The sequence below is a fragment of the Cynocephalus volans genome, chromosome 11, assembly GCF_027409185.1.
Source record: "Cynocephalus volans isolate mCynVol1 chromosome 11, mCynVol1.pri, whole genome shotgun sequence".
Lineage (NCBI taxonomy): Eukaryota > Metazoa > Chordata > Mammalia > Dermoptera > Cynocephalidae > Cynocephalus > Cynocephalus volans.
In genome coordinates this window covers 98,745,984-98,771,495 of record NC_084470.1, presented here as the reverse complement: position 1 = coordinate 98,771,495, position 25,512 = coordinate 98,745,984, and the positions used below count along the sequence as shown (strand labels likewise).

General features: G+C 49.7%; 1 protein-coding gene across 3 annotated transcripts in view; it reads right to left on the bottom strand.

Moving 5' to 3' along the window:
• The window catches only part of MGLL (monoglyceride lipase), a 122,250-nt gene that overhangs the window by 17,145 nt on the left and 79,593 nt on the right, over nucleotides 1-25,512 (bottom strand). For all 3 annotated transcript variants that reach the window (XM_063114647.1, XM_063114648.1, XM_063114646.1), the window contains exons 4-6: nucleotides 11,797-11,933; nucleotides 10,403-10,513; nucleotides 1,068-1,157 (exon numbers count right to left, since the gene is read on the bottom strand). In XM_063114647.1, the coding sequence (XP_062970717.1) occupies nucleotides 1,068-1,157; nucleotides 10,403-10,513; nucleotides 11,797-11,933 (338 nt within the window). The remainder of the gene's footprint in view (nucleotides 1-1,067; nucleotides 1,158-10,402; nucleotides 10,514-11,796; nucleotides 11,934-25,512) is intronic.

Genomic DNA, 25,512 nt, shown 5'->3' with positions numbered 1-25,512 from the left:
GGCTTCATTTTTAAGTGAAGCTAGAGTCCAGCTGCCTAAGGAAACCTGAGAAAGCCACTGGAATACCAGAGCACCCCACTGCATTTCCCAGGTCCTTAGGGAGCCAGTGATTCAGTGGTTTCAGACTCCTAAGGCAAGCGGGGAAACTGAGGCAGAAGAGAGGTGAACTGATTTGCTTAATTGCACAGATGATTCTGGTAACTTCCAGATGCCCGGGGTGGCCTCCTATCCACTGGCTGAAAGTCCACAGGGGCCCTTGCCCCTCTGACAGAGCAGGGCTGTAGACCACACCTACAGAGTTCTCAGGCTAGCCCCACCTGTGGGTGACCTCAGGCACATCCTTGCAGCTGGCAGGGCTCAGTCTGCTCCTCTGCCAAATGGCTCTGTCCTTCCTCTACTGCCTCTATCCAAATTTATCCCCAGGGAACTGCCCTTCTCTAGGCCTAGTCTATGGGTTTGGATGGGGCTAACACTACCCACTTCCTGATAGCCCAGGCCTGGACAGTCAATCAGCAGGAATCAGCCCTGAGACTTCTGTGGGAAAGAGGTGCTGTCTTTGCACTGGGTTTGCTCAGGTGAAGCTGCTGGTGCCTTCTTTGCTTCCACACGGGGAAAGCCTGTCTGGGAATGAAGCCAGACTATGAAGATAAGAGCTCGGGATAGACAGATGGAGAACCAGGCTTCCGATCCCCTGGATCCAGCCATGCCTGAAGCCTTCAGTTCCATTCACCAATAAGTCCCTCCTTTTGCTTAAACTGCTTTGACTTGGTTTTCTGTTACTTGCAGTCAAAAGAGACCTGACTGACACACGCACAACTCCCTCTTCCAGTTTCCTTTGTGTGTTTAGGACACGGGTCAGCATCATAACCTCCCTCCCTTCCCACCCAACCCTGAAGCCAGCAACATTTCATGCTTCCTCGTGTCCCTGTCAGTTTGCACAGGACTTGGTGAAATGGGGGCAGAATGCCAACCAAAGACAGAGCCGAAACTTGGATTTCCCATCAGGGCTGTTGCCTTCACTCGCTCACCACCCCCAACCACCCCCAGGTTTTCAGAAAAGCCCTTACCTCTGTCTTATTCCGAGAGAGCACGCTGGAGTCAATTGGCCCCAGGGACATGTTTGGCAGGACGAGGTTGAGCACTTTTGCAGCAAGGACCTAGCCGGGAAGGGAAAGCAGTGGTGAATACAAGAGGCCTCCATGCCAGGTCTTCCTAAGTGACAGCTCACAGTAAATTAAGGAAAGTGCACCCAACTGAGCATCTGCCAGGCTCATTCCCAAGACTGAGTACTCCAGCCTGAATGTCCAGGGACTGCCCCTCTGGGCAGGAATGTCACATCCTTCTGTGTTTGCTCTGAACGCTGTGTGGTCACCCCTCCCACAATCACCCATCGGTTGTAAATGTGAATTATTTGCAAGAGCTGCCTACACTGAGCTCTTGTACACAAACCATTTCTCTGGGGGCACTAAAAATACACAGCAGGGGCACAATCACCCAGATCAGCTGACAGGAAGCAGAATAGTTCAGAAGAGCCCAAAGGAGCCTGCTGGGATCAGAAAGAATCTGTGGGTCATCTTGGTTTCCCTTGGAGGGAAATAGAAATACAGTTGGCCCTCCATATCCATGGGTTCTGCATCCACAGATTCAACTGACTGCAGTTTGAAAATATCCAAAAAGGAACAAAAACCAATAAAAAATAACAATACAGCAATAATTTTAAAAATATAGATAAAATTCAATACAGTAAAGCAACTATTTGCATAGCATTTACATTGTATTAGGTATTGTAAGTAATCTAGAGATGATTTTGAAGTACATGGGAGGATGTGTGTAGGTTACAAACAAATGCTACACTATTGCATACCAGGGACTTGAGCATCTGCGGATTGTGGTATCCGAGGGGGGTCCCGGAACCATCTCCCATGGATATGGAGGGATGACTATAGTCACCAGCCTGATTAGGAGATTGCATGGCAGAGGGAAGGAGACCTGGCTCTGATTCCTGGCTCTGCCGCCTCATGAGCGTGGCCGGGACCTCACCATCACTGAGCCTCCATTTCCCCAGCTGCTCACAGGGACCTTGACAGTCCCCAGAAGATCACGGGGAAGGTTCGTGACACACTATGTGCAAAAGTCCAGGCACACGGTAGGTGCTTGATACATGCTCACTGAACTTGAATCTGATTCAGGTCCAAGTCTTCTCAGCCCTCCCCGATTTCCCCTTCTGGATCTCATGTTTTCCCAGGAAAACAGAGAACCCGGATCTCACACTTCTGCCTCCAGAGACAGGCTGTCTTCACTTCTGTAGTGTGCACAGACTCTTGGGGATGAAAGATGCTATTTCAAAAGTGAGCTGTGAAGGGCTGAAATTAGAATTGTGGGGATGGTTGCAATGTGAATCCTCAGGACGTGTCAAGGGCACATGGCACGTAGCTCAGTACCCTTGGCGGGGGCAAGGGCACTAGTATTTACTGAGGAGCTATCTCCTGTGTGCCGGGCACAGCAGCAGGTGGCCAGTCTTTCCCTCTTTACAGAAGTCCTGCGAGGTGAGGCTTTATCCTCATCTAACAGACAAGAAAATGGAGGCTCAGCACCACACGGTCAACAAGCGGGCACAAGGGTGGGGGGCGAGGCTCTCTGTCTCTGTCTCTCTCCGTGAATGCAGCTGAGAGGCTTAACCCTCCCTGTGCACGACCAACAACAGCAGCCACTGAGAGTCTCTGCAGGGACACTATCACTGTACTTCCCCCGACCCCCTTCAGACCCAGAGCTATAAACCCCCTACTCCCTTGGCCTGCACAAACGTCATGTAACCTCTCTCCACAGCTGTTTCTCAGACCACCAGCCATCAGGCAGACAGCAAATAAGGGCTTTGCTCCTGAAGGAACCCACGTGCATGAACCTATTTCTGAGTTCCACACAGTCACATGATAAAAATCAGCAATTCCACTTTAATGCAAGGATGCCTCAATGCCCCCCACCTCTGAGAATATCATAGCTCACTGCACCCCAGCCTCGGCATCCAGGCAAGCCAATTCATGTTGGCCGCTGCTGTCAACGTGCTATGCCAAGCCCTTGGCTCTGACTTTTGATGGTCTAGTGTAGAAACATGAGGCAATCCAACTGGGAGCCCAATGCTGGGCACTGAGTTCGTCCACATAATCTGGAGCCTCACAGGATGGACGTGATATGCCAGCGCGTTCAAGTGCTAGGGTGGTGTCGTGCACCAGCATGGGAAAGGGCTGGTACTCTGGGAATGCTACAGAAGGATTTGGTATTTTCCAACCCAGATCAAATATCTGTCAACTCTAAGATTTGGGAGCTCATCTAGGAACCTAAATTCCGGAGCTGGGAATCAGTGCTTTCAAAGGCTAAAAAATCTAAAAATGAAGAGAAAACAGGGTAGGTCAGCGCAGAGAGGTGATGGTCTGCAGCCATGTGGCCTCCCTGGACTCCAAGTGCATGAGAAGGGCAGACTTGGCAGGGACTTATCTGTCTCCCCAAGCAGTAGTGGTCCAAGGGCCACAGCACTAGGAAAGAAATCTTAATTTATGTTCCAAAAGTACATAGAAGCAACTTGTGGATATTCTGCTGTTCTCGATGACTTGCCACAGCTCCCCAAATGGATGCGGGGACTGGCGGTCGACTGGGTGGGACCTGCCGCACTCAGGCGCCACAGCGAGGCCGTGTGCAGAGGGACTTGAGTGGACACTGGCCTGCCAGGTGCTGCTCCACCTGCCTGCCTGGCCACCCAGCCCAGCACAGCCTTCTGCCAGCCAGACAGATGGCCAGGAAAGAGCCAGGGACATGCCGCCTCAGCACGGCCCTGCCACAGACGTGAAGGGGAGAGCCACACAGCGCCCGTTCATTTTACCTGACCCCCACCAATTTCGCATTTTGCCAACCGTTTACGTTTTGGAGTCCCATCACCTGATTCTACGTGGACCTGGGCACTGTGAAGAGACAGACTCACCTTCATCCTTGAATCTATGTTCCTGCAGCTGGCACCTATAAAACCAAAATGTCTATACCCACAAGTGCCAAGGCCTCTACTTCCAGGCTCTCGAGAAGATGCTGACAGTCCAGGCTGTTGGCTCGACAAGGGTCAGGACGGCTTGTACCGTCCCTGCTCTGCTCTCACCGGGGATCGGCCAGGGGAAAGAGAGTCAGGAGGGAGTCCACCTCCAGGAGAGAATCAGAGGTAAAACCTATTCTCCCCTCTCACTGAGCCAGCTAGTCCTGTCCTCCTCCATTGGCAGGGGAACTTCCTGCAGCTGAAGGAAGCTTCAGAAAAGAGCTTCATAGGAAAAAACAGAGGACAGCCCCTGCCTGAGAAGTATCTTCTTTAGGAAACGAACAATGCAAGGGGTTGGTCCCTGGAGAGAGCGTAGGATTAATGATTAACTGCAGCTGGCAGCAGCCGCTTCCCATCCAGGTGTACTGAGCCAAGGCCCGGAGAGCACACTCCCTGCTGCAGCTGCCGATGTTCTGTCACCAAAAGCAGAAACAGGAGAGTGGATGTGGTAAGAACACATCCTGCTTGGGCCTTGAGGTGGAAAGTGGCCTCCACGAGCTGTGTCCCGCTGAACACTTGCTGCCACAAGGACTCACAGTGGGCAGTGGTTCTCATGCTTCTAAAGCAGCTGGCACTAACAGGTGCAGGGTGGGTGAACATCCCTAAAAGGACAAACCTGTAGCAATAAAACTCCAGCAGCTGGCCATGTAGGTGAAGTGCTGATTCAATCACAAATGTAGTTGAGGGATCATACCCCTCCAGGAATGCCGTGTGCAGATACTGCAGCCTTTTTTCAGTGTCTGCATGCAAGGTCGTGTCCTGGCGCTAAACCCTGCGGTATGTGACCCTGAGAACAGAAAGGTGTCCTAGTCTCAGGTCCCACCCTGAGAGACTCTGGATTGTCCTGAGTGGGGCCCTGTCATCAGTGTCATTTCTAAAGCTCTCTAGGTGACTCCAGCGTGCAGCCAGAGTAGAAGTGTTCCTGACACACACTAGTTCAGACAGAGGTAGAGCTCTGCCCTTTGACTGGGGCCACTGTAAGAGATGTTTGCACAGCCCTGACCTTCAGCTCTTTTTCCAAACCCGCGTAGTAAGTTCCAAGCCACATTTCTAACAAGACTCAATTGGATAGTGGCAAACTTTTTGGTGATGATAATCTCGTGGCTTAAAAAGAAAACTCAGTGCTTAGCCTCTTCCCTACAAAAACCCTAAGAGAGGAGAGTTGTCAGGCAGGGGCAGGGTGCTCTGAACAACTGCGAGAGAGTTCCCTTTTCCTGTTGTTCTTTTAAGGTTTGTTGACTGCATGAGTTCATGGCTCATGAAGGAGGAAAGGACAGGATGGGAGGAGAAAGACCTAAGCAGAGGAAGTGGGTTGATTGTGGATGAAGGAAGACAGAAGGGTTGAGCAGGAGGTCTGAGGCCACATGGTGAGAAAGCAGTGGGGAAGGAGAGTCAGGGCAGACCCCACACCCAGATGGATCAATGCTGTCAAGGTTGACCAGATGGCTGCTGCTCCCATGATTATCTCTTCAGCCTCCACCATCAGCCAAGAGTCCACTTCCAAGGGAAGACAAGGGAAACTTCAGGGGGGCGTTGCTCACCCATAATGAAATTGGAATCCACAACATTACCGTTCTTGATGCCTTTTCCACCAAGACTTTCAAAACCTTCAGATAATCCTGCGGGAATGTGGAAAGAGTCTTGGATCCAGCTCAGAAGAGAGGAGCACCTGGGCAGACGTCCCCCCCATTGAGGTGAGACCCCCAACTACCCCATGACCCAGACAGGCAAAGTCAGGTTTGTGCAACTACAGAGCTCCCAATGATGCCAACTCAATCCAGACCCCAGGTGTCATCGCCTGAGGATAATTTGGGGGCCAAAACCCATGACGAATGGTCACATGGCACTGGACCTCAACCCTGGAAGAGGCAGGCGATGAAATGGAGAAATCAGATGCAGAGACTTGGAGGAAGGCAAGTTTGGCTTCAACCTCTGGTTCTGAATCCTTGAGAAAGCCTGTAACCCCCAATTTCTTCATCCATAAAATGGGGATAATAAAACCAACCTCAAAGGACTGCACAAATGCTATTTAAAGTAAAGACTTCAGGAAAAGTGTGTGACCTACAGCTTTGCAACACAAAGTGCTGTCACCTGCAGACAAGGACAACTCTTCACGACTGAAGTCAACATCCCAATGAGTAAGAGACTCCCTGGTGCCACGAGTCCTAGACACACTGGGCACTCACAGAGTGACTGCAGCTCCCAGCTTGCTAAACGCTAGATACGGCGCCAAAGCCTTCATGGATCCGAAAGGTTTTAATTGTTCCCCGTGATCATTTTTTAAGCTTCTGCCAGTGAAAGTCTTGCCATGAGGAAGGTAATTACAGCCGCTCTCTTCTAAAGTGGTTCCAGCAAGCTGATCTGTGCCCAAGGAGGCCAAGGCTCTCTGCCTTCTGTGGGGACAGCATTATGACAAGGGTCATGGGATGGCCACATCATGACATGGCAAGGACCCCCAAGACCACACCAGACTTTCTTAGGTGGGAAAGTATACCTTAAGACAGACATGAGACAGAAAGTGCGGCATGTCTTTCCAGCAAGCCTTGCAGGAAGAACAGGACACTTGTTCTCTGACTCAGGGCAGGGGCTCACCACAGATGCATTGCAGGAGACTTGCTGGGAAGGTGACTCGTTCCTCAAATCATATGAGTCTAGAAATCTGAACCCGCAGCTAATAGAGAGCAGGCCCTGCAGGACAGAGGTCAGTTAACTCCCCAGGGCTCGTCGCTGCCACCAGATGCGCCAGCGCATGAGCACAGCTAAGTTCTGGGCTCCCCTTCTCAATCTCCCTGCAGTTTGAAAGAGCTGCAGTTCCCCCGTCCCGCTTCCTCCTTCACCCCCCAGACCCCCACTGCCCCAGGGGCCTTCTGGATTCTAGTGACTAAAAACAGATGAGTGACATTCAGATGGGAAATGCACTACAGCCAACAGGAGCTGATCTCGGGCATGTTTCGTAGTGAAAGGGACATCCTGGCTTGCTTGATGACATGCTGGTGCTCAAGCTGACCTTGAGCAAGGCAAGTGGCCTCATTTCCTTTTCTGTAAATTGGGAATAACGTCCACTCCATCCAGAGTGGTGCCGGAGAGGAAACAAGACCGTGCACGCCAGGCACCGAGCGCTGTGCTCACGGCAGCAACCGCCTTGGCAAGGCACCGGCTAGTTGGGCAGTGGAGCACCCTGAAGTGCTGGCTTCTGCGCCCCTGCCCCAGGACCCCCCAGACAACCTCAGGCAATGAGCGGAGAAGGTCAGGAGAAGGTCATTTAGGATGACCACCCTCCTGGATGGATGAGTCCCACACCCCCAAGCTCTGCCTGGGGCATTTCTGTCTCTCCCCGGAGGCTCCCAGAGGAAGAAGGGGCCACGCAACCTGCAGCACATTCCTGAGCACCGTCCTGGACAAGCCCAGTTGGGAGACCCGAGCCTGACCTCTCCCAGCTGGGCAGCCGTGGGTTTCTCTTCTGAACCCGGCGTGAGTCGGGAGATGGTCTCCACAGACATCTGGAGCTCGGCCTGACACACTGCACTCCTGTTTCTAAATTCCTGCTGCTGCCACTTTCTTTGTGAAGCCACTTTCTCACCAGAGACATTGTTTGGGGGCCCCAAGCCTCTGTCCTCCTTGTCTCTTCTCCAGACTTGTTGAAAACGAGCGTGCATGTAAGAACCAGATGGTGGCAAGATTACGGAAGGAAATCTGGCATCATCACATTCCGGGGGGTGGAGGTGGGTCGTCTTCCACATCTATCCTCGAAGACTCGGTGTCTTAGCAGCAAGAGGGAAGAGGTGAGCTCTGGGAATCATTCCATCTTTGAGGTTCATAAGAGCAAACAACAGGAAATCACCCCTCGTTCCATCCGCAGGGGACCGTACCTAAACCAGGACCTGTCCCTACAGTGGGACCCTTGTTAGGTGCTGATGGGAGGAATGCCAAGAGGTATCACTAAGCAAAATGACAAAAGACAACAACCCAAAACACACAAAGACAAACATGCCAACCAAAAGAACAAAAACAAACAAAACCCCAAAAAGCGCCCAGAGTATGCTCCCATCTGTGTAGAGAGAGGAGCCCGTGGAGCCCATGGAGCCCGTGTGCACTGACGTGCACACTGACGTGGATGCGTGGACTGTCTGCAGCACCAGCTGCCCACCCCCACCGGGAGAGGGAGACTTTTCGCCGTGTTCCCCTTTTTATCTCTTGAATTTTAAACTGCACAAATGTATTATTCTTAAATTTTTTAAATTAAATTTTAAAAAAGATTCTGTGAAACTCTCTCAGGAAGCTTGTTAGACAAGACTAGAAAATGTGCAGAAGGTAAAGCAATATCCCCGGAGCGGGTAGACATGCAAGTCACAGCCTCTGTTGGTCAAAGTTGCCTGAGACTCAGGAGCAGCAACAGATCTCAGGGCGGGGAGGGTGGACCCTCAGTGCTGGGGCAAAAGGAGAGTTGTCTTGGTTAATAACAGGAGACCTGTGTCGCCCCAGGGAAAGCTGGCTCCTGATTTGACAAGGTGATCTATTAGCACGAGGCTCTGAAAGGTCACCAAGGTGATCTTGCCCAGAAATGCCACCTCCGCCGGTCAGTATGGGAACACCATGGGACTCTGGGTGGAAGCCTGGCCGGCCCCCTTCCAGGCCAGCTGTTCTGGTCCCCCTCAGACGCTTCAACTGAAAAGCCCCACAGTGCCTGGCCTCTCTCTAAGGGAAGCATCCACCGCAGAAACATCCACCTTCTTCCACGGGTGGGGAGTTCAGGTCCATGCCACAAGCTGTGCGGTCCACGCGGGTCCCTCGCGCTTCCTCTGCCTCGGCTCTCCCAGCTGTGACCTGCTTGCTCCGAGGCAGGAACGCCGCACACGCCCGCCACTGCCCAGACATTGCAGAGCTGCATGAACCCGGCCGTGAGTGCACGCGGACACTCTTTGCTCTGTGGCCTCACTTACAGAATCACGGTCATTACAGGAAGTGTCAAGTAGGTCACTTAAATGAAGAAGTAGCCAGTCAGCACATTACTTGTGAGGCCAAGGGACCTTGGTAGTTCCATGACAGGCTTCTGCTGCTGTCTCACACAGCGCTGACGCTGGCTAATGACAATAAGTCGACTTCAATAAGTCAGTGGTGACTTCCTTAACACGGAACATAATTCAAAGGAGATACCATCTTGCTTCTTCAGAAAATTAAGGAAATCCTTGTTGTCTGGTTAAACTGTCCCAGATCTCTCTTTTGCCCAGCCCGTCCCCATTCCAGGTCACTGAGATTTTCTGTATCTTCCTGGAGGCCTGTCTCTAGGGTCAGCATCAAGTCTGGGGTCCTAGGCTGGAGGAAACACTTTGAGGACATTGTTATAAGGTATCATTCCCTGTACTGTGTCCCACTGTTTGGGTCCCAGGAAGAATACAACAGCTAATGACATTATTTAAATGGTCCTGCTGTCATCCGACGGTGAGACTGTAGCGTGAGTCTGTGGGGTGACAGCTGCTGAGTGCACCGGACCCCGTGGACACCACTTTACCCCCCTTGCTCCTTTGACAGTCCTGAGAACAGGCTCAGGAGGCAGCAGCCTCTGCCCAGCATGGGGAAAAATTGAGCATTCCTTGGGGAAAGACAGGTTTGGGATTCTCCACCCTCACGGGGATAATGTATCTAACTTAAACCTCACACCCCACAGGGACAGGTCATAATGATACCATGTCAACAACCCTCTTTTGCAATTAAGCAGCCCTGCTGAGTTTCATCTGCTCTCCCAGGGGGAAGAGACACCTGCTCTATTTCTAGGCATAGGTTGTTGCCTCAGCTGCCTTTAGCTGAAAGCCCCAGCATCAACAGCATGTGCCGTTCCTGTGGATCATTATACCAGAAACCCACAATGATGGATCCCTTAAAGTCAGAGGTTGAAAGTGCTCAGGGACAGAGGAAAGCTACAGAGAACACAATCCTGTGTTGCAATTAGGAAATGCTTACAATTCCACTTGCTGTCCACTTTCTGCTGAAGCTGGCAAATGTTCAATAAAAAACAGCTCAAGCCTCATGTGTAAACGCGACTTTGCTGGTCTGATAACACGTACAGCTTTTTCACCCTTTAAAATTCACCAATAAAACATGCACAAACAGGAAGACGTTTTTCTTTTATTTTAGGGGAAAATGCACCTGCCTTTAGAAATTATAGCACCCGCCATGGCAACAATGTTTGACATCCGTCCAAACCTTTACAAAATAATGTTTGAAGCCCAAGAATGGGCTCTGGCCCTTTTACCCAGACTCCAGCTATAGGTGGGTACTCCACATCCTGGGGAACCTGCAGGAAATGTACAGACTGAAAAGCACTTTTACCTTGAAGGTTGTTGCAGATTCAGGATTGGCAAGAACCAGGGGCGAAATGAGCACCATGCCGGAGAAGTGGCCTGGCCTCTCTGCGGCAGTGAGGATGGCGATGGCACCTCCCTGCAAGGCAAAATGGGCAGAGTCGCTGCACTCTGGCTTTCTCCCACGCGTGGGTTTCTAACAAACACTATCCATGACGTCCTCTTAAGCTGCAGTCCTGGCCAGGAGCCCTGAGGAGCACTACCTTGGAATAGACACCATCGAATGTTGGATAAACTAGATTTGCAATTATTTTATTACACATGTTTTTTCTCTGGGTGTTCCAAGAGCAAACATTTCAGAGAGATATAAATAAGGCTCCCCGCCTGTGGGCCACAGTTAAACAATAACACATTCCTACTCTGTTCCAAGCCAAAAGCTGGCAGCCCCCAGTTCCTCATTCCGACAGACTTTATATGAGATTGGGGGGTAGGAGGTGATCTGATCATAATAATAGATAGTTACACTTTTTTTCCTGGTTCAGTAAAGGTCCCAGAAATGTAGGTTCCAAGAAAAATACATAGCAGCCATGGATGGTGCTAGGCTGGACAGCCTGGACCATTTGCTGGAACCCAGAAGGAACTTAAGCCAAGGACTGCAGCCACGAATGCTCATGGGAGCCACACGGGTTAGGGAAGTGCAGGAGAAGAGCCAGGCAGTGACAGAGGGGACAGAAGCTCTGCCCCGGTGAAAAGTCCTCCGGCATTCAAACTCAAGCAGGTCCAAACACCTGCCAGCCAACCAGCTTTCCTGTAGGTAGATGTGGCCTGAGGGCTGCCAGTTTGAGGATCCCTGATTTAAAGATTATACTTGGTTGATTCTTAGAGAATTTTATACATTCAACGGTGAACAAATTTTAAATAACCTTTAAGGAATTGTTCCCATGGGACCCTTTGTCCCCAGTGGTTACCACTTGTACTGTATGGTTCTGAAACAAGTGTGCAGGGTTTTGGAGCATGTTGTGTGCTTCTTGTTGATCCAGGAGCCACTCCCCACCCTGAGAAGTGGCTCTTAGCAGCTTCACTATCAAACAGCACCAGGGGGCCAAAGGGGTTCGAAAAAAAAAAGATCCGTTTCCCAAGAGGCCCCCCACCCAGCTCCTCAGTGAGGACTGGCTGACAACCTCCACCTCCAGGTCCTGGAGCCTGGACAGGAGTGCACGGGCTCCGCCCGAGCTCCTTCTGAGGCTGTCCCCAGGACTCTGAACTAAATTGCCTGGGAACTCCAGGTGTAGGGCGTGCAAAGGGTTCCATGCCAACCAGGCAGAGAGCAGAGGGGGTAGGGAGTCGGGGCCACCCCATCCCCACCCCTGCAAGGCTGGAGACCGGGCTTGACTTGAGCACGGTCTTCTGTGGCCTGCTTACCATGGAGTGGCCCAGAAGGAACACAGGAAGCCCGGGGTATTCTTTCTGCATGGTATCCACGTGCTGTAGCACATCCCTGACGAAAACATGGAAGTCAGACACGACCATCCTCTCCCCTTCGCTCTGTCCGTGGCCAACTGGAAGGGAATGGGAGACGAGAGAGAGTAGTAGTTACCAGGAGGCGGACCCCTGCCCAAGCCCACCGGTGTCCGCCACTCTCTACTGAGGACCTGAATTATCCTCTCACTTACTCCTTCCTAGAATTCTTCTCCCCCTTTATATGGATTAGGAAACAGAGGCACATGGTGCTTAAAGAACATGCCCAAGATCACACAGCTAGGAAGTGGTCAGCCGGGGTGTAAGTCCTGCAGGGCCTGGCCACCCAACTGTGGTGCCTTCTGGAAGGACAGAGAGCTTCAGCAGGCCGGGTTTTCTACAAGTGACCAGCAGTGAGACTAAGAGGTTCAGAATTTTCCTGGGTTCTCCCGATTTCTTGACGGTCACAGCTGTGTTTGAACATTAGCCTTTCGCCAGGTAGAGTGGTGGGTGTTGTGTCCTCACTGTATAGCTTTTGGTGAAGATAACATGACAAACATAACAAAACAGTCAAGAGTGCTTGCCAGAAACCTCCCCAAAGCAGCAGTAAAACTAGGTCACACTCTGCCCCTCTCAGATTTTCTTTATCTGTCACATGTCTGTGCTGCCTGTTTCCTCTCTGTTCTTTTCTTAGGGTCCCTCCACTTTCATAATGGCATCAGTCATTACAGAGACAACTCACTGGCTGCGTCTTCCATGTTAGGGCTGAAAGCAGCTGATTATGATGATCTGAAAACTGCCGAAAAGAAAGAGCTCCTGGAGAACTGGGACCTCACAGGGAAAGGATCTGCCCAGACCTCTCCTGCTGAGAGCTTAAGCCTCCTGCCACCCCTGAGGAAGCTGTTACAGTAATAATGGTAATAACTATCAGTCAACGCCCGCAACTGACTAGCTGCCCAGATCTCCAGCCTGGAAACCCTCCTGCAGTCAGACCCCAAACTCTGAGCTTCTCACTGGCCTGTGCCCTTGTGTCCCACCCTCCAAGCTGCAGCTTTCCCCTACCCACCCCTCCTCCCCCGTCTCTCTGGACTGTCCCACTGGGCCCAACAGTCTCACCACCACACACCCGCAGACTGTTGGAATGGGTGGACTGAAGCCATGTTGGGACCTAAAACTACATGGGCTTTAGAAAAAAAAAAAAAGGAAGGACACAGTTTTTTTCTTGGCATGCATTTCTCTGGGTTCCCTATTTTCCCAGGGTTATTTGGTATTTTGAACCTTGGTTACGGGGAAAGATGACATTATTCACATAAATGTAAAGTTGTTTTCCAGTCAGCCTGGAGCTGACTTGCAATGAGACAGGGACTATCCAGACCCTGAATCAGGAAGATGTCAATAAAGCTGTGCTGATGCCACCCCGAGGCAGGATCCTGCAGGACCCTAAGATCAGGACGAGAACAGAAGCCAGACGAAGCCTTGGCAAGAATTTGCACCTGGCCCCATACACATCCTGCTTTTCACATCCCATGTTCCATTCCCTCAGCTCCTAGTTCATACTCAGCCTCAGTGAACCTGACTCTTTGAGATGGCTTTAGTCTGGCCATTTTCCTTCAGGTTTACCAGGGAGCTGGGTTAGCCTGACATCTCTCCTCAGGTCACTGGTATTCCTGAATAAAAGCTGACTCCCATTTTCACCGACGTTGGACTTTTAAATTGCTTGCTTTTTGTTTGGGGGCAGGCAGCCAGATTTGGGTCCAGTAACAGATTTTGGTGAGCCAAGCCAGGGTTTTTGTTTGGGGCAGACAGCCAGACGGGTTCAGTAACAAGTTCCCTTGCCTTTCTGAGTTTTTTCCCCCCTTCTAAAATTCATTTTGTGTGTGTGTGGTAAAATATACATAGCATAAATTTTACCATTGTAACCATTTTAAGGTGTGTGGTTCAGTGGCATTAAGTACAATCACATCGCTGCACGCCTGTCTCCACCATCGTGTCCAGAACTCTTTCATCTTCCCAAACTGAAACTCCGTACCAATTGTTACGGGCTGAATCATAGCCCTCCAAAATTCGTACGCTGAAGTTCTAACTCTCGGTATCGCCGAATGTGATTTTATTTGAAGAGAGGTCTTTAAAGAGGTGATTCAGTTAAAATGAGGTCCTCAGGGTGGGCCCTGATCCAGTCTGCCTGGTGTTCTTCTAAGAGGAGGTTGAGACACGCACAGAGGGGAGACCACATGAAGATGCAGGGAGAAGGTGCCATCCGCTCACCAAAGAGAGAGGCCTCAGGAGAAACCAGCCCTGCATCACCTTGCCTTTCAGCTTCTAGAACTGCAAGGAAATAATGTCTTGTTTGAGTACCAGTCTGTGGTACCTGTGATAGCAGCAGCCCCAGCAAATCAATCCGCCCATTAAATACTAACTCCCCAGCCCCTCCCCCAGCCCCTGGCACCACCATTGTAATTTGTCTCTATGAATTAACTACTCTAGAGGCCTCATAAAGTGGAGTCTTACAGTATTTGTCCTTTTGTCACTGGCTTATTTCGATTAGCGTAATTTCCTCAAGGTTCATCCATGTTGTAGCATGAGTCAGAATTTCTTTCCTTTTTAAGGATGAACAATATTCCATTGAATGTATGAGTATTGGCCACATGGTGTTTATCATTCACCTGTGGATGGACACTGGGCTGCTTCCACCCCTTGGCGACCGTGAATAGTGCTGCTATGAACATGGGCGTGCAGATACCTCATGTCCCATCTCTCAATTCTTTAGAATATACTTGCAGATCCAGAAGTGGAGTTGCTGGAACAGATGGCAATGCTAGGTGGATTTGAGGAACAGCCTCTATGAGTTCCCACCTGGAACATCCTCGCTCCAGACTCAGCCCAGAGCCTCCACGGGGGATGCCCTCTCCACCCTGATGCCCGAAGGCTGGCGAACATGAGGATTTGAGCCACAGCAATGCCAGGGACACCAGCTGACCTGTCACCTCTTTACACATGCTTGGTCCCCAAGTACATTTGTGTTGGCATCTCTTCCACGGGGCTCCATTCTCCCAAAGCACCTAAACCTACCTCATGACTCTGAGCACAATGTAGCACCCCTTTCCTTTTATAAAACTGGGGGACCGTGCACCAGGGCCCTCTTCCACCTGCCTCAGTGTCCCTCAGCTCTGGGCGCAGCCCCACCCCGCCCTGTGCCCCCGACGTGCAGCTGCTTCTCTCCTCCACCCCGCAGCCTCGGTCTCCTCACCCCGCTCTCTCTCCAGCTGGTGGGGCTCTGCCCCGTTTCTCAGCTGAGTCCTGGGGTCCCCGCTAGCCCCGTCCATCCGGGGACTCTCCTCCTCCCCTGCCTCCACCCGCTCCAGGCTCTCGGCTCATTCAACCCTGCATGCCACCATCTCCCGTTAACCTGTCACAGCCACCCGAGGAAATGCGCTTCCTGCCTCCTCTCCTGCCTGCCTGACTGCGTCTTCTTTACCCCCTTTCCCTGATTGACTTCTGCATGTCCTTACTTCATTAATTCATTCTTAGTTTTAAAAACTAAAAGAACTTTCACATAGTTCAAAGATCAAAGGTGGCACAGAAAGGTGTACGTTGACCAGTCTCTTTCCTACTTCCATCTCCACCCGCCCAGTTAACCCATCTTCCCCTAAATTCTTCTCTTAGTGTCCCCTAATCCCCGATTTTCACCCCTGTCTTAAAAACAAAGTAACATACAACATACCCTGATCTGCATCTGGCTTTGTTTACCTGACAATAGAGCCTGAAGATTTTTCAACATTTGAAATAAAGCTCCTTTTCAGCTTTCTTCTCCAACTTTTTATAAAACTTTCAAATGCACAAAAATACTGAAAGAATAGTCCAATAACCACCCATATGCCTACTTTCTTTATTCAATGGTTGTTAGCATTTTATTTGCTGTCTGTATACATATTTATACGTATAAAAATGGCTGAATCATTTAAAAGCAAGTTGCAGATTTCAACAATTGGCAAATCTGGGTAAAGTATATACAGGGGTTCTTTGTACTATTCTTGCAAAGTTTCTGTAAACTTAAAGTTATTTCCAAATAAAATGTTTTATAAAAGTAAGTCATAACTACCATAACACTTCACCCCTGAACATTTCAGTATGAGTCTCCTAAAAAATAAGATGCTCTCCTCCTACCCATCGTACTTTTTTCCCACCAAAGTTGATTAACAATAGCTCCTTATATCAGCTAACGCTCAGTCCAAACTCAAATTTCCCACTTGTCTGCAAATATTTCATAGTTGGTTTTGTAGAACCAGGATACAAAGTTCATAGGTGGTACTTGGTCGTTAACGTTTCTTTAGTCTCGAAGGGACCAGACCAGTAAAATGTCCTACGTTCTGGCTCTGTCTGGTTGTTTCCCCTCCTGGGGTCACTTGGCTTGTTCCCGTGTCCCCATTAATTACCAAGAATGTCCTCACTTACTGGCACAGGTGCCCCAGGCTCACCTTATACTTTCCTGGCCCCAGACCTAGAACTAAGCATTTCTCCAAGGAGATCCAGTTCCTTTTGGTGTGAATGGTGCTTAAAGATCAAGATTTAAACACTGGGACTGCTTAATGCCACCAGGGTGCAACTGTTTCTGTGGCTTTTAGTGGGCTGAACTAGAAAACTTAATTTTTAAAAAGTCATGAGTTCATATCAATATCTCCAATTAAAAACCAACTTCCTAGGTTTTTTTCTTACCTTCTTTAATTTTATATTTTATCTCTTTTCTTTGATACTGGAAATCTTGGTTCCTATGGCATTAACATATTTAGTTATCTGTGGGATCTACAATACACAGCATAGCTTCAATACTACGATGCCAACATTACACCAACAACACACCTACCGGGGGTAGCCTAAGATTTCTTTGCATTTCCTTCAGCCCTTAGAATATAGTTGAATAACGATATGGTCAGAGTCCTGTGTTCCAACTTCAGACTCTTAGACATCGGTTATAATTATTTCCTCTGTGTGCTTCTGCTACTAGTTTTTTTTTTTTTTCTTTTTGACCGGTAAGAGGATCTCGACCCTCGGCACGGTGTGGTCTGCACCGCGCTCAGCCAGTGAGCGCACCGGCCATCCCTATATAGGATCCGAACCCGCGGCCTCGGCGCTCTCAGTGCTGCACTCTCCCGAGTGAGCCACGGGGCCGACCCTCTGCTACTAGTTTGATACACAATTAGATTCATTCATTTAAAATTAATTTTCCTTCCAATGGTAGGTTCTGCCTTTTTGCTCTTCAATTTAATTTTCTTTTCCAAATATGTAAAAGGTGACACGGCACAACCACCAGAAGCATATAGAAAGACTCGCCCAGAACAGGCTTGCGTCTACCCTTGCCTCCTCCATCTTCCAGCTTCTTCGTGGTTAATCCTCTTAATTATTTTCTGGTTTTTCTCTAAGCATTTCTTTTTGCAAAAATAAGAAGACTGACTGTCTGTCTGCCCATCTATCTACTCTTCTTTTCCCTCTCTGCTTACTTAAAAGGTTGCATGCCACATGTTCTATTCCATACTAGGGCTTTTTTCACTGTGAATGTATTCTGGGGGTCACTTCATATCACAAGCAGGCTGCAGGGCCCTCCTTCTGTTCTGCCGCTGCGGGCGCCTCTGTGTGGACAAACGGTAGTTGATTCAAGCAATCGCTGCTGAAAAACGCTTGGGTTACGTCCAATCTCTTGCTCACTAAACTATGGCTGTAATGAAGAACCTTGGAATAGTTGTTTCGTATTTGTGACAGCGAATCTTTAGGGTGTATGCCTAGATGCGTGATTACTCGGTTAAAATGTAAATGTGTGTACAATTTTTGTGGCCCCTGCTTCTCTCAGCCTGACCAACACAAGAGTGCTGTGTGACATTCGGATTTCTGCCCATGTGTTAGGAGAGAAAGTGTAGGTTGAAGATCTCAGATTTGAAGAGCCATTATTTCTTTATTTTGGTAAACTGAGTATTTGCATCTTTGTTCCTTTTTTTTCTATCAGGGTTTTGTTTCTTCCTGATATTTAATAGCTCTCTGCACCTGAGCTGGTCATTTGTCTTTTGACTTTGTGTTGTATTTAGCCATGCAGAAGATTTTTACTTTTAAATAGTCACATTATCAATCTTTTCTTTTTATGGCTTCTGAATTTTGATTCTTGGTTCTAAGTCCTTCCCCATTCCAGAGCTGTGAAGGAATTCAGACACATTTTCTGTGAGTTCTTTTATAGCTTCATTTCTTTCTTTTTCTTTTTTGTGGTAAAATATACATAACAATTTTAACTGTACAGCTCAACGTATTAAGCACATTCACACTGTTGTGTAACCATCACCCCACCATCTATCTCCAGACATGGTTTCATTTTTTTTTTTTTTTTTTTTTTTTTGCATTTTAACCTTTGATCCATTTGGATTTCTTTCCAGATGGTTTTTTTTTTGATTTTCAATTGAGGTAAAATTCATATCACATAAAACTAACTATTTCCAAGTGTCCCCATTTAGCAGCACTTAGGACGTGTACAGTGTTGTTCCACCACCATCTACATCAAGTTTCAAAACGCAGACGCTTCTTCATTGTCCCAGGAGAACTATGAAAATGTCCTCCGTTAGGTCACTGAATTGTGGTCCTCCTCACCTTATATGAAGCTGCCTCTTTCATGTGAGTCCATCTGTTTCTGGATTTCCACTCACTTCCACTGGTCTGCCTATTCGTGAGCCAGCCCCACATTACTGAGACACTCTAAGACCTGCCGCCCTGCATGCACGTGACAGGCAGGAGGCCCCTGGTCACTCAAGCTCTGCCCCGTCCACGTGCCCTGCTCCCACGCTTTGACTCCCATTGTGACATAGACATCTCCCAGGGATACATTTTCTGACTGCGGCTTCTTTCCAGAGCTGCAGATCTCCCAGCTGTGCCACGACTCCTCAAACAGCTCCACCAAGGCTCTCTTGGGTTCCACACCATCCATAATGGCCCAGTGATCCTTCCAGATTATTCAAGCTCAAAACAGGGCTGTCGTCTTTGACTTTAACTCTACCCCTACATCCAGCTGGTCCCCAAACCCCTCTAGATGTCCAGATCCACAGTCTACTTCTTTGAACTTCTATGTCCTTGCAGGGTTGAGACCCTTGCCACCTTTTAACTTGCAATAGTTTCATAGCCAGTCTCCCTGCCTGCCCCAAACTCTCCTGTCCTGAACCATTCTGCATGTGACCCGCCTCCTCTTGACAGCCTGCCCTGATCTTGCAGTGGTCAGACTGCCCCATTGTTCCAGAATGCGGTCTGTACATTCCAGTCCAACATTCACAGCCTCCGCCTTTCTAACAAGCTCATTCCAAGCCACATGCACACCCACCTGTTCTCTGTTCTGGAAGAACACCACACTCTCCAGCCCTGCGCCTCTGACCAGACATCCCCCCACCTTGATGACCTCACCCTGCACCGGGCCAAGAGCAGAGGCCCTCGAGGCCCAGCTCAAATCCCATGTCTAGGGCGCTGGCCACAGTTCTCGGAACGCAGGAGCAACCGCTTTTTATTCCATGCCCACAGCACCCCTCCTCTCTTCAAGTACCACCCCACTCAGACTGAAGGTCCCTAGGGCCCAAGAGACAAACAGCTCGGGGTGGTGAAGGCTGCTCCCCCAACTGTGCTGTAGAGGAGCCTGAGGCGGGTCCGGCCGGACTCGTGAGGCCTGCATGGACTGGGGAGGAGGTTCAGGCAGGTGTGCCTGTGTTTGACATGGCCGTCCTCGAGGGTAAGAATCACATTTATTCATCTGTCTCTTCTGTAGGGTTCCCGGCGTAGTCCTGTCTGTTGAAATGAATTTGAGGCAATATTTCCATAATGGCCACTCACCAAAAAGATTCAACTCCATTCCTCTAGCTGTAGCTGAAGCGATATGTCCCCTCTCCCACATGCAGAGGAGTCTACTGAGCAGTAGTTCTGCATATGCAATGCAAATTCTTCTCCTGCTTTTTGTTGGTTTTTTTTTTTTTTTAAAGAAAACCCCTGCACCGACATATTTTAGTTTTGTTTACCTTGATCCTCTATGTATTAACCATGTTTTTAAATTTTCAGTATTTGGATGGTTAAACGCTCTGGGCCTTGATGATCCTGGAAGGACTGCCCCCCACCCCCACCCCAGACACTGGGTTAGCTAATTCCTAGAGATAAGAAACAACTTGTCTAAGAGCCCACCTGCCTTTCAAAGCAAACCAATCAACTGGGAGCTCACACCCACAACCACCTACTCTAAGGGGCTCTCACCCTCCAGGCCACTGTCCCCTGCCCTAAACCCCCCAGAACAGGAACCAGACGACCAGGGACAGCCCATACCCCAGAGCCCTCCCATGGAAAGCACAATAAAGGCTTTTGTCCACAGTCCCCGCCCCACACCCCAGCGCTTCCCTGCATGGCCTGCCTGGTGCACCCCGCCTCCTGTTTCTAGAGACCTGTGAGTATAAACTTCGTCCTTCATGACAGTCATTTCTGTGTCTGTGTGTCTCACAGTCCCTGATTAAAACAAACCCTGGGCTGGCCAGTTAGCTCCTCAGGGTTATAACAACAAGGTCAAGAGTTGGGACCCCCATACCAACCAGCTGCCAAAAATAAAAATAAACAAACCTTAGGTACCCTTGAAACACTCTAGCACTGTATAAGGGTACTTCAAAAAGTTCGTAGAAAAATAGAAATAAAAGGTAATATGAATCTTGCCATGAACTTTTTGAAGTGCCCTTTCTTTGATGCAAAATAAGCACTTAATTCTCTGCTGAATGATTAAATGGTCTAGTCTCTTCATCTCATGCAAAATATCTGTCTGAGTAACTTTCCATGCTACCACCATGTGCAAAAAAAGAATTCACTGAGAAGCACCGAGAAAGTTGACGATCCTGTTAACGCCGGAAGGAAGACCCGGCACCCGCCTCCCTTCTCAGGCCCCACTCCTCCTTAGCATTCATTTTCCACAGAAGAAAAAGCTGGTAAAACATCACCTCGAGTGGGGAAAGAGAGATTAGGCCTTAAAAGACAGTCATCACCACCCCTGCTATTCGAGTGGGAGTCTATAAATGACAAAGTAGTTTTCCCAGAGTTTGTTTCATTTGAGTTCTTATTTCAAAGAACCACCTGGAAGTTTGTGAGTTCAGGTTTCTTCTCCCCACTTTCTGGCTGGAAAGCTGACCCTCAGAGAAGGTGAACTGTGGAGCTCAGCCCAGCTGCTGAGTGGCGAGGCGGAGACTTGAGAGGCTTTGGACCCCAAACAGGTGTTTCTACCTTCCCAGCTCAGGGCAAAGCAGGCCAGAAGCAGGAGACTGAAGGGGTGGAAGGCAAGCCCTTGGTGACAGGAGGAACAACCTGCTGCGAGACACACCCACTGGCTGGCCGAGGCTTGTGCCTGGGGCTGCTGCCCCGAGGGGATGCCTGTCATGTGGCTGTGCTCCTCAGCGTATGCAGATGTGCACACAGGGAGGCCACTAGGAAACATCCTCTGGGAGTCTCCCAGGTTCCTGAGAGCAGGTGCACGAGCCAAGAAGGGCTGGGCAGAGACTGACCCACCTGGGAGAGCCTGCCGCCGTCAGCCCACATGTTCAAAGTTGTTCTCCGCGTGTGCACCCCAGGGCACACCCAGAGCATGGTGGACACCACAACCGGGTCTCAGAGGCTGGGCGACCCCAGCTGTCCGCTGTCCGAGTGCGGGGCTCAGGGAAGGTCCTGGGGTGAGGGCGGCCCGGAGGACCTGGCTCTGCCCGGAGAGATGGGGACCAGGAGGGTTTCAGGCACAAGAGCGACGTTTACATTTTTAAAAAGTTGGCCTAACGTGACCACTTTCGTGACCACTTTCTCCACAAGATCGTTACAGGAAGTCTGGTCAGAAGCTTGTCCCCCAGCACCCTCCAGCCTCCGTGGGGAGGAACGACCCCAGGCAGCGTCGCTCCGGCCCCGCAGCCCCTGCCCAGCCGCGGATGACGAGCCTGTGGCCCGAGAGAGGGGCAGACCCTCTGCCCATGCTGGGGCCCAGCCCTGTGGCCTCCCAGCTGCCTGGGTCCTGTACTGTCCCTACATCCACCCTGACCACGTTTCACTTTTCAATCAGGGAAGGACGGGGAGCGCATTGTCTGAAGCGCAGGCAAAGGGGCGCGACTAGCCTCGGACAGCGCGTCCTCTCCCCGGCCCCTTCGCTCCCCCATGTCCCCCCTCGCTCCCTGGGTCCCCCTTCACTCTCCCATCCCCGTGCACCTAGCCCCACTGTGCGGCAGGCCTGCCCCTACGGGCAGGACAGGATCTGCAAGCTCAAGGCTCCCCCTCCCTTCTCCCGCCTCTGCTCCTCTGCAGGTGCCTGCCAGACGCATTCCCCTGACCCTCTGAAGCGGCCACTCGGGGGCCTTGTAGGATTTTGCTCAGTCTGCCAAGAGACCAACTCCACTGAAAGATGGAAGAATCCATTCTGAAAAAGCACGCTGCCTTGGCTCTGACCCAACTTAACAGCACCGGATGGAGAGATCCAGGAGCAATTAACTCTTTCACAGGCTGTTGTATTTATTTGCATCAGCCTAGCAAATGCCTCTTTTCTGGATTTCCTTTTTTCTTTCTTTCTTTTTTTTTTTTTTTTGGCTGGCCAGTACGGAATCAAACACTGGACCTTGGTGTTATCAGCACCACGCTCTAACCACTGAAATAACCAGCCTCTTTTCTGGATTTTCAAGGAGCTCTTTCCTCCAGTGAGTGTGCTGGTAGAAAAATTTCGGCTTATTTTATAAGATAGTGAACTTCATATTATGGTATCATAAAACTACAGATCTCATGAATACATGAGAGCAAATGAAAACCGTCTGTTATGATCCAAGCTTCATTCTATGATGGAAGGCGCACAGGGCTGAGGCTCTGCACGCCAGCTGCAGTTTCCCTGGGGACATCTGACGTGAAGCATCTGACCTGGAAGAGGACAGGCAGTCCCTTCCCCCATGATTAGGGAGAGCCCCGGCCCTGCGTTCCTGGCAGCCCATAGAAGATCAGCGAGCTTCAGAAGGGAGGAAACTTGCAGAAAGTGTGGTCAGGCCAACAAGGCAGGCCACCACTGTGGAACTCTGGCCTGAGAAGCACATGATGGACTTGGAGGAGCCAGGCCTGGGAGTATTGACTACTCAAACCCAAAGGGAGAATTAAATCAGTGAGCGCTAGCGTGGAACAAACCAGCGCACTGAGAGGAGGGAGCGAGACTTGATTTAGTCCCACTTCTACATTTAAAGGAAGTCACAAACTCATGTATGTTGCAAGAGAGAGAGAAGCTGGTATAACCTCTTGGGAAAACAGTTTGGCATCTTTTAAGGTTGAGTTTCCATAATTTCCCAGCAATCCCACCCCAAGATATACGTCCAAGAGAAATTCTTTGACATGGGCACCAGGACAAAGGCATAATACTGTCCACGGTAGCCTGTTGTTATAACTAACAACAATACAGGTTGTCATGCAGTAATGAAACATGAACAAATCAAAGCTACGTGCCGCGGCACAGATGAATCTTAGAAACCACATACAAAGTAAAAACAAGCAAGTCATAGAAGACTGTGGAGTGTAATGTAATTTTATGATGTTAACAAAGCCAGCAAAAACAAACAATATATTTAGTTTTAGAGATCCAAGCCTATGTGATAAAAAACATAAAAGAGCAAAGAATGAGACACATGTCAAGATAGTAGTTACCTCTGGTCACTTCCCTGTAAAATGCGGAGACATTTGTTCATCCCCTGAAGTTGCTGGGGGAATAAATAATATAGCATATTTGGGTAGGTCTTCAACCAGCGCTAGCTTCCACCCCCTTTTCCTCCTTCTTCCCTTTATACAGTTTCAGAGGAGAAAATTCACAAATGCATGCATTCTCTTGGCGTTCAGCATTCTCCCTGTCCCTAGTGTGTTTCTCACACCTGTGAGGACCGTCGTCATAGTCCCAGCTTTCTTCCAGATGAAGCGTTAAATCACTTTTCAGTTCGGTTTCCTTCAAACTAAAAATTCCCGGGTGTAACATATAACAGACCCTTTTTCCCCCTTGGAAAACATTGTTAGGTCTGTCGTGCCCTCCATTACCTTACAGAAGTTCCCCAAAAGTGCTAGCACAGCTGTTTGGAGCTTAGGGTCAGTAAAAAACCAAGATAAAAATACAGAATCCTGGCAACCCAAGTTTAACTTCTGTTGAAATTGTCATAAATGTTACTTTTAAAAAACAAGGGATTGCGTGAGGTAGAGCGAATCGCTTTAAAAAGAAACACAGATTCATGCTCCAGGATGTAAGATATTATATTTTTAGTATTTCAGAAGTGGAACTTTCAGAAAGCCTAGGAGATGCAAGCAACTGAAAACAGCTGGAGTCACGATCCCAGAGGTTTCAGACAGGCAGGAGATGGGTTGGCGTTTTCTTAGCCACAGAGTCAACGCATCTGTCTGGTCCTGGAGCAAGCACAGGCGTGAGAAACAGCGTTTCCTGCACTGGACAGTTCAAACTTCCCTCCAGCACAGGGACAGCCTCATGGGTTTCTGCACAGACGGGGCCCACTGAGCGGAAGGGCCCCTTACACCGGGGTTTAATGAACGAATGAGTGAATGAGCAAATGAATGAATGAAAGAACACGATCGCAAATTAAATTCAGCTAAGATGTTGTGAAGGCAAAAAGAACAGAGACTCATTTGCTAAGCACTTGTTGTATGCCTGGCCCTATGTCAGGCCATTGGAACTGCTATTCCTCCTGTTTGATAATGGCAACCCAAACTGGGAGAGAGAAGTCATCATCCAGTTGAAAAACAGGAGACTAAAGCCAGAGAATGACAGGAAATAGCAGACTGGGGTTAAGGGTGGAGGTCACTTCTGTGTGACCTTGGGCAGGTGACTTTACCTTCTGAGGCTCAGACTCATCACCTGCAGTGAGAGTCACTCACAAGGCCCACGTCATACGGTGCTGTCAAGATTAACGAGTATGTGAGTGTAAGGTGGTTAGCACAGTGCGTGGCACACAGGAGGCACTTAATAAATGCACGTGGTTGTTATAAGGGTTCTTGTAAAGATGGAGGGGGAGGCCCAGAGCAGCCCTGTGTTCTCTGCACGGATCATCTGCCTGGATCATTTCCAATTCCAGGACATTACTGACCACCTGAAAGATGCAGGGAGATCATTGGTGAAATCATAATGCTTCTTAAAACTGACATTAATTATGTATCGCACATGGCACACAGTAATATTATGTTAGTAAGTAAGAATAATGTCAGAAGTGCTGCTGGTTCCTGTAAGTGGGAAATGGTGATCTGGATCTTGATTCCTCAAGCAGAGGCAGGCCAAGCCACGCCCCTGGAGCCTTGCTTCCGGAACCACAGCTCCACCTCCCAAGGAGCCCTGTGGACACAGCCCAGGCATTCTCCACCTACTCAGTTCTGGCTTGCTCAGGATAAATGGACAAGGCAAAGGGAGGCCATGGGCAGAAGCTATCTGCCAATATCAGAGGTGTCCTGCAGCTCCAGCTCTGACCCCTCCTGGCCCTGCGCAGGAAGAGGCTAGAGACGGCCATCTGGCCCTCTCTGCCCACCCTCGCAATCTGGGCACACTGCTCAGCTTCCAGCATGGAGCAGGCAGCCGGTACAGCCCTTGCAGGGGTGAGCACTCCTGGGTATGTCAAATAGGTGGGTGGGGACCGGGATCCTGCCAGCAAG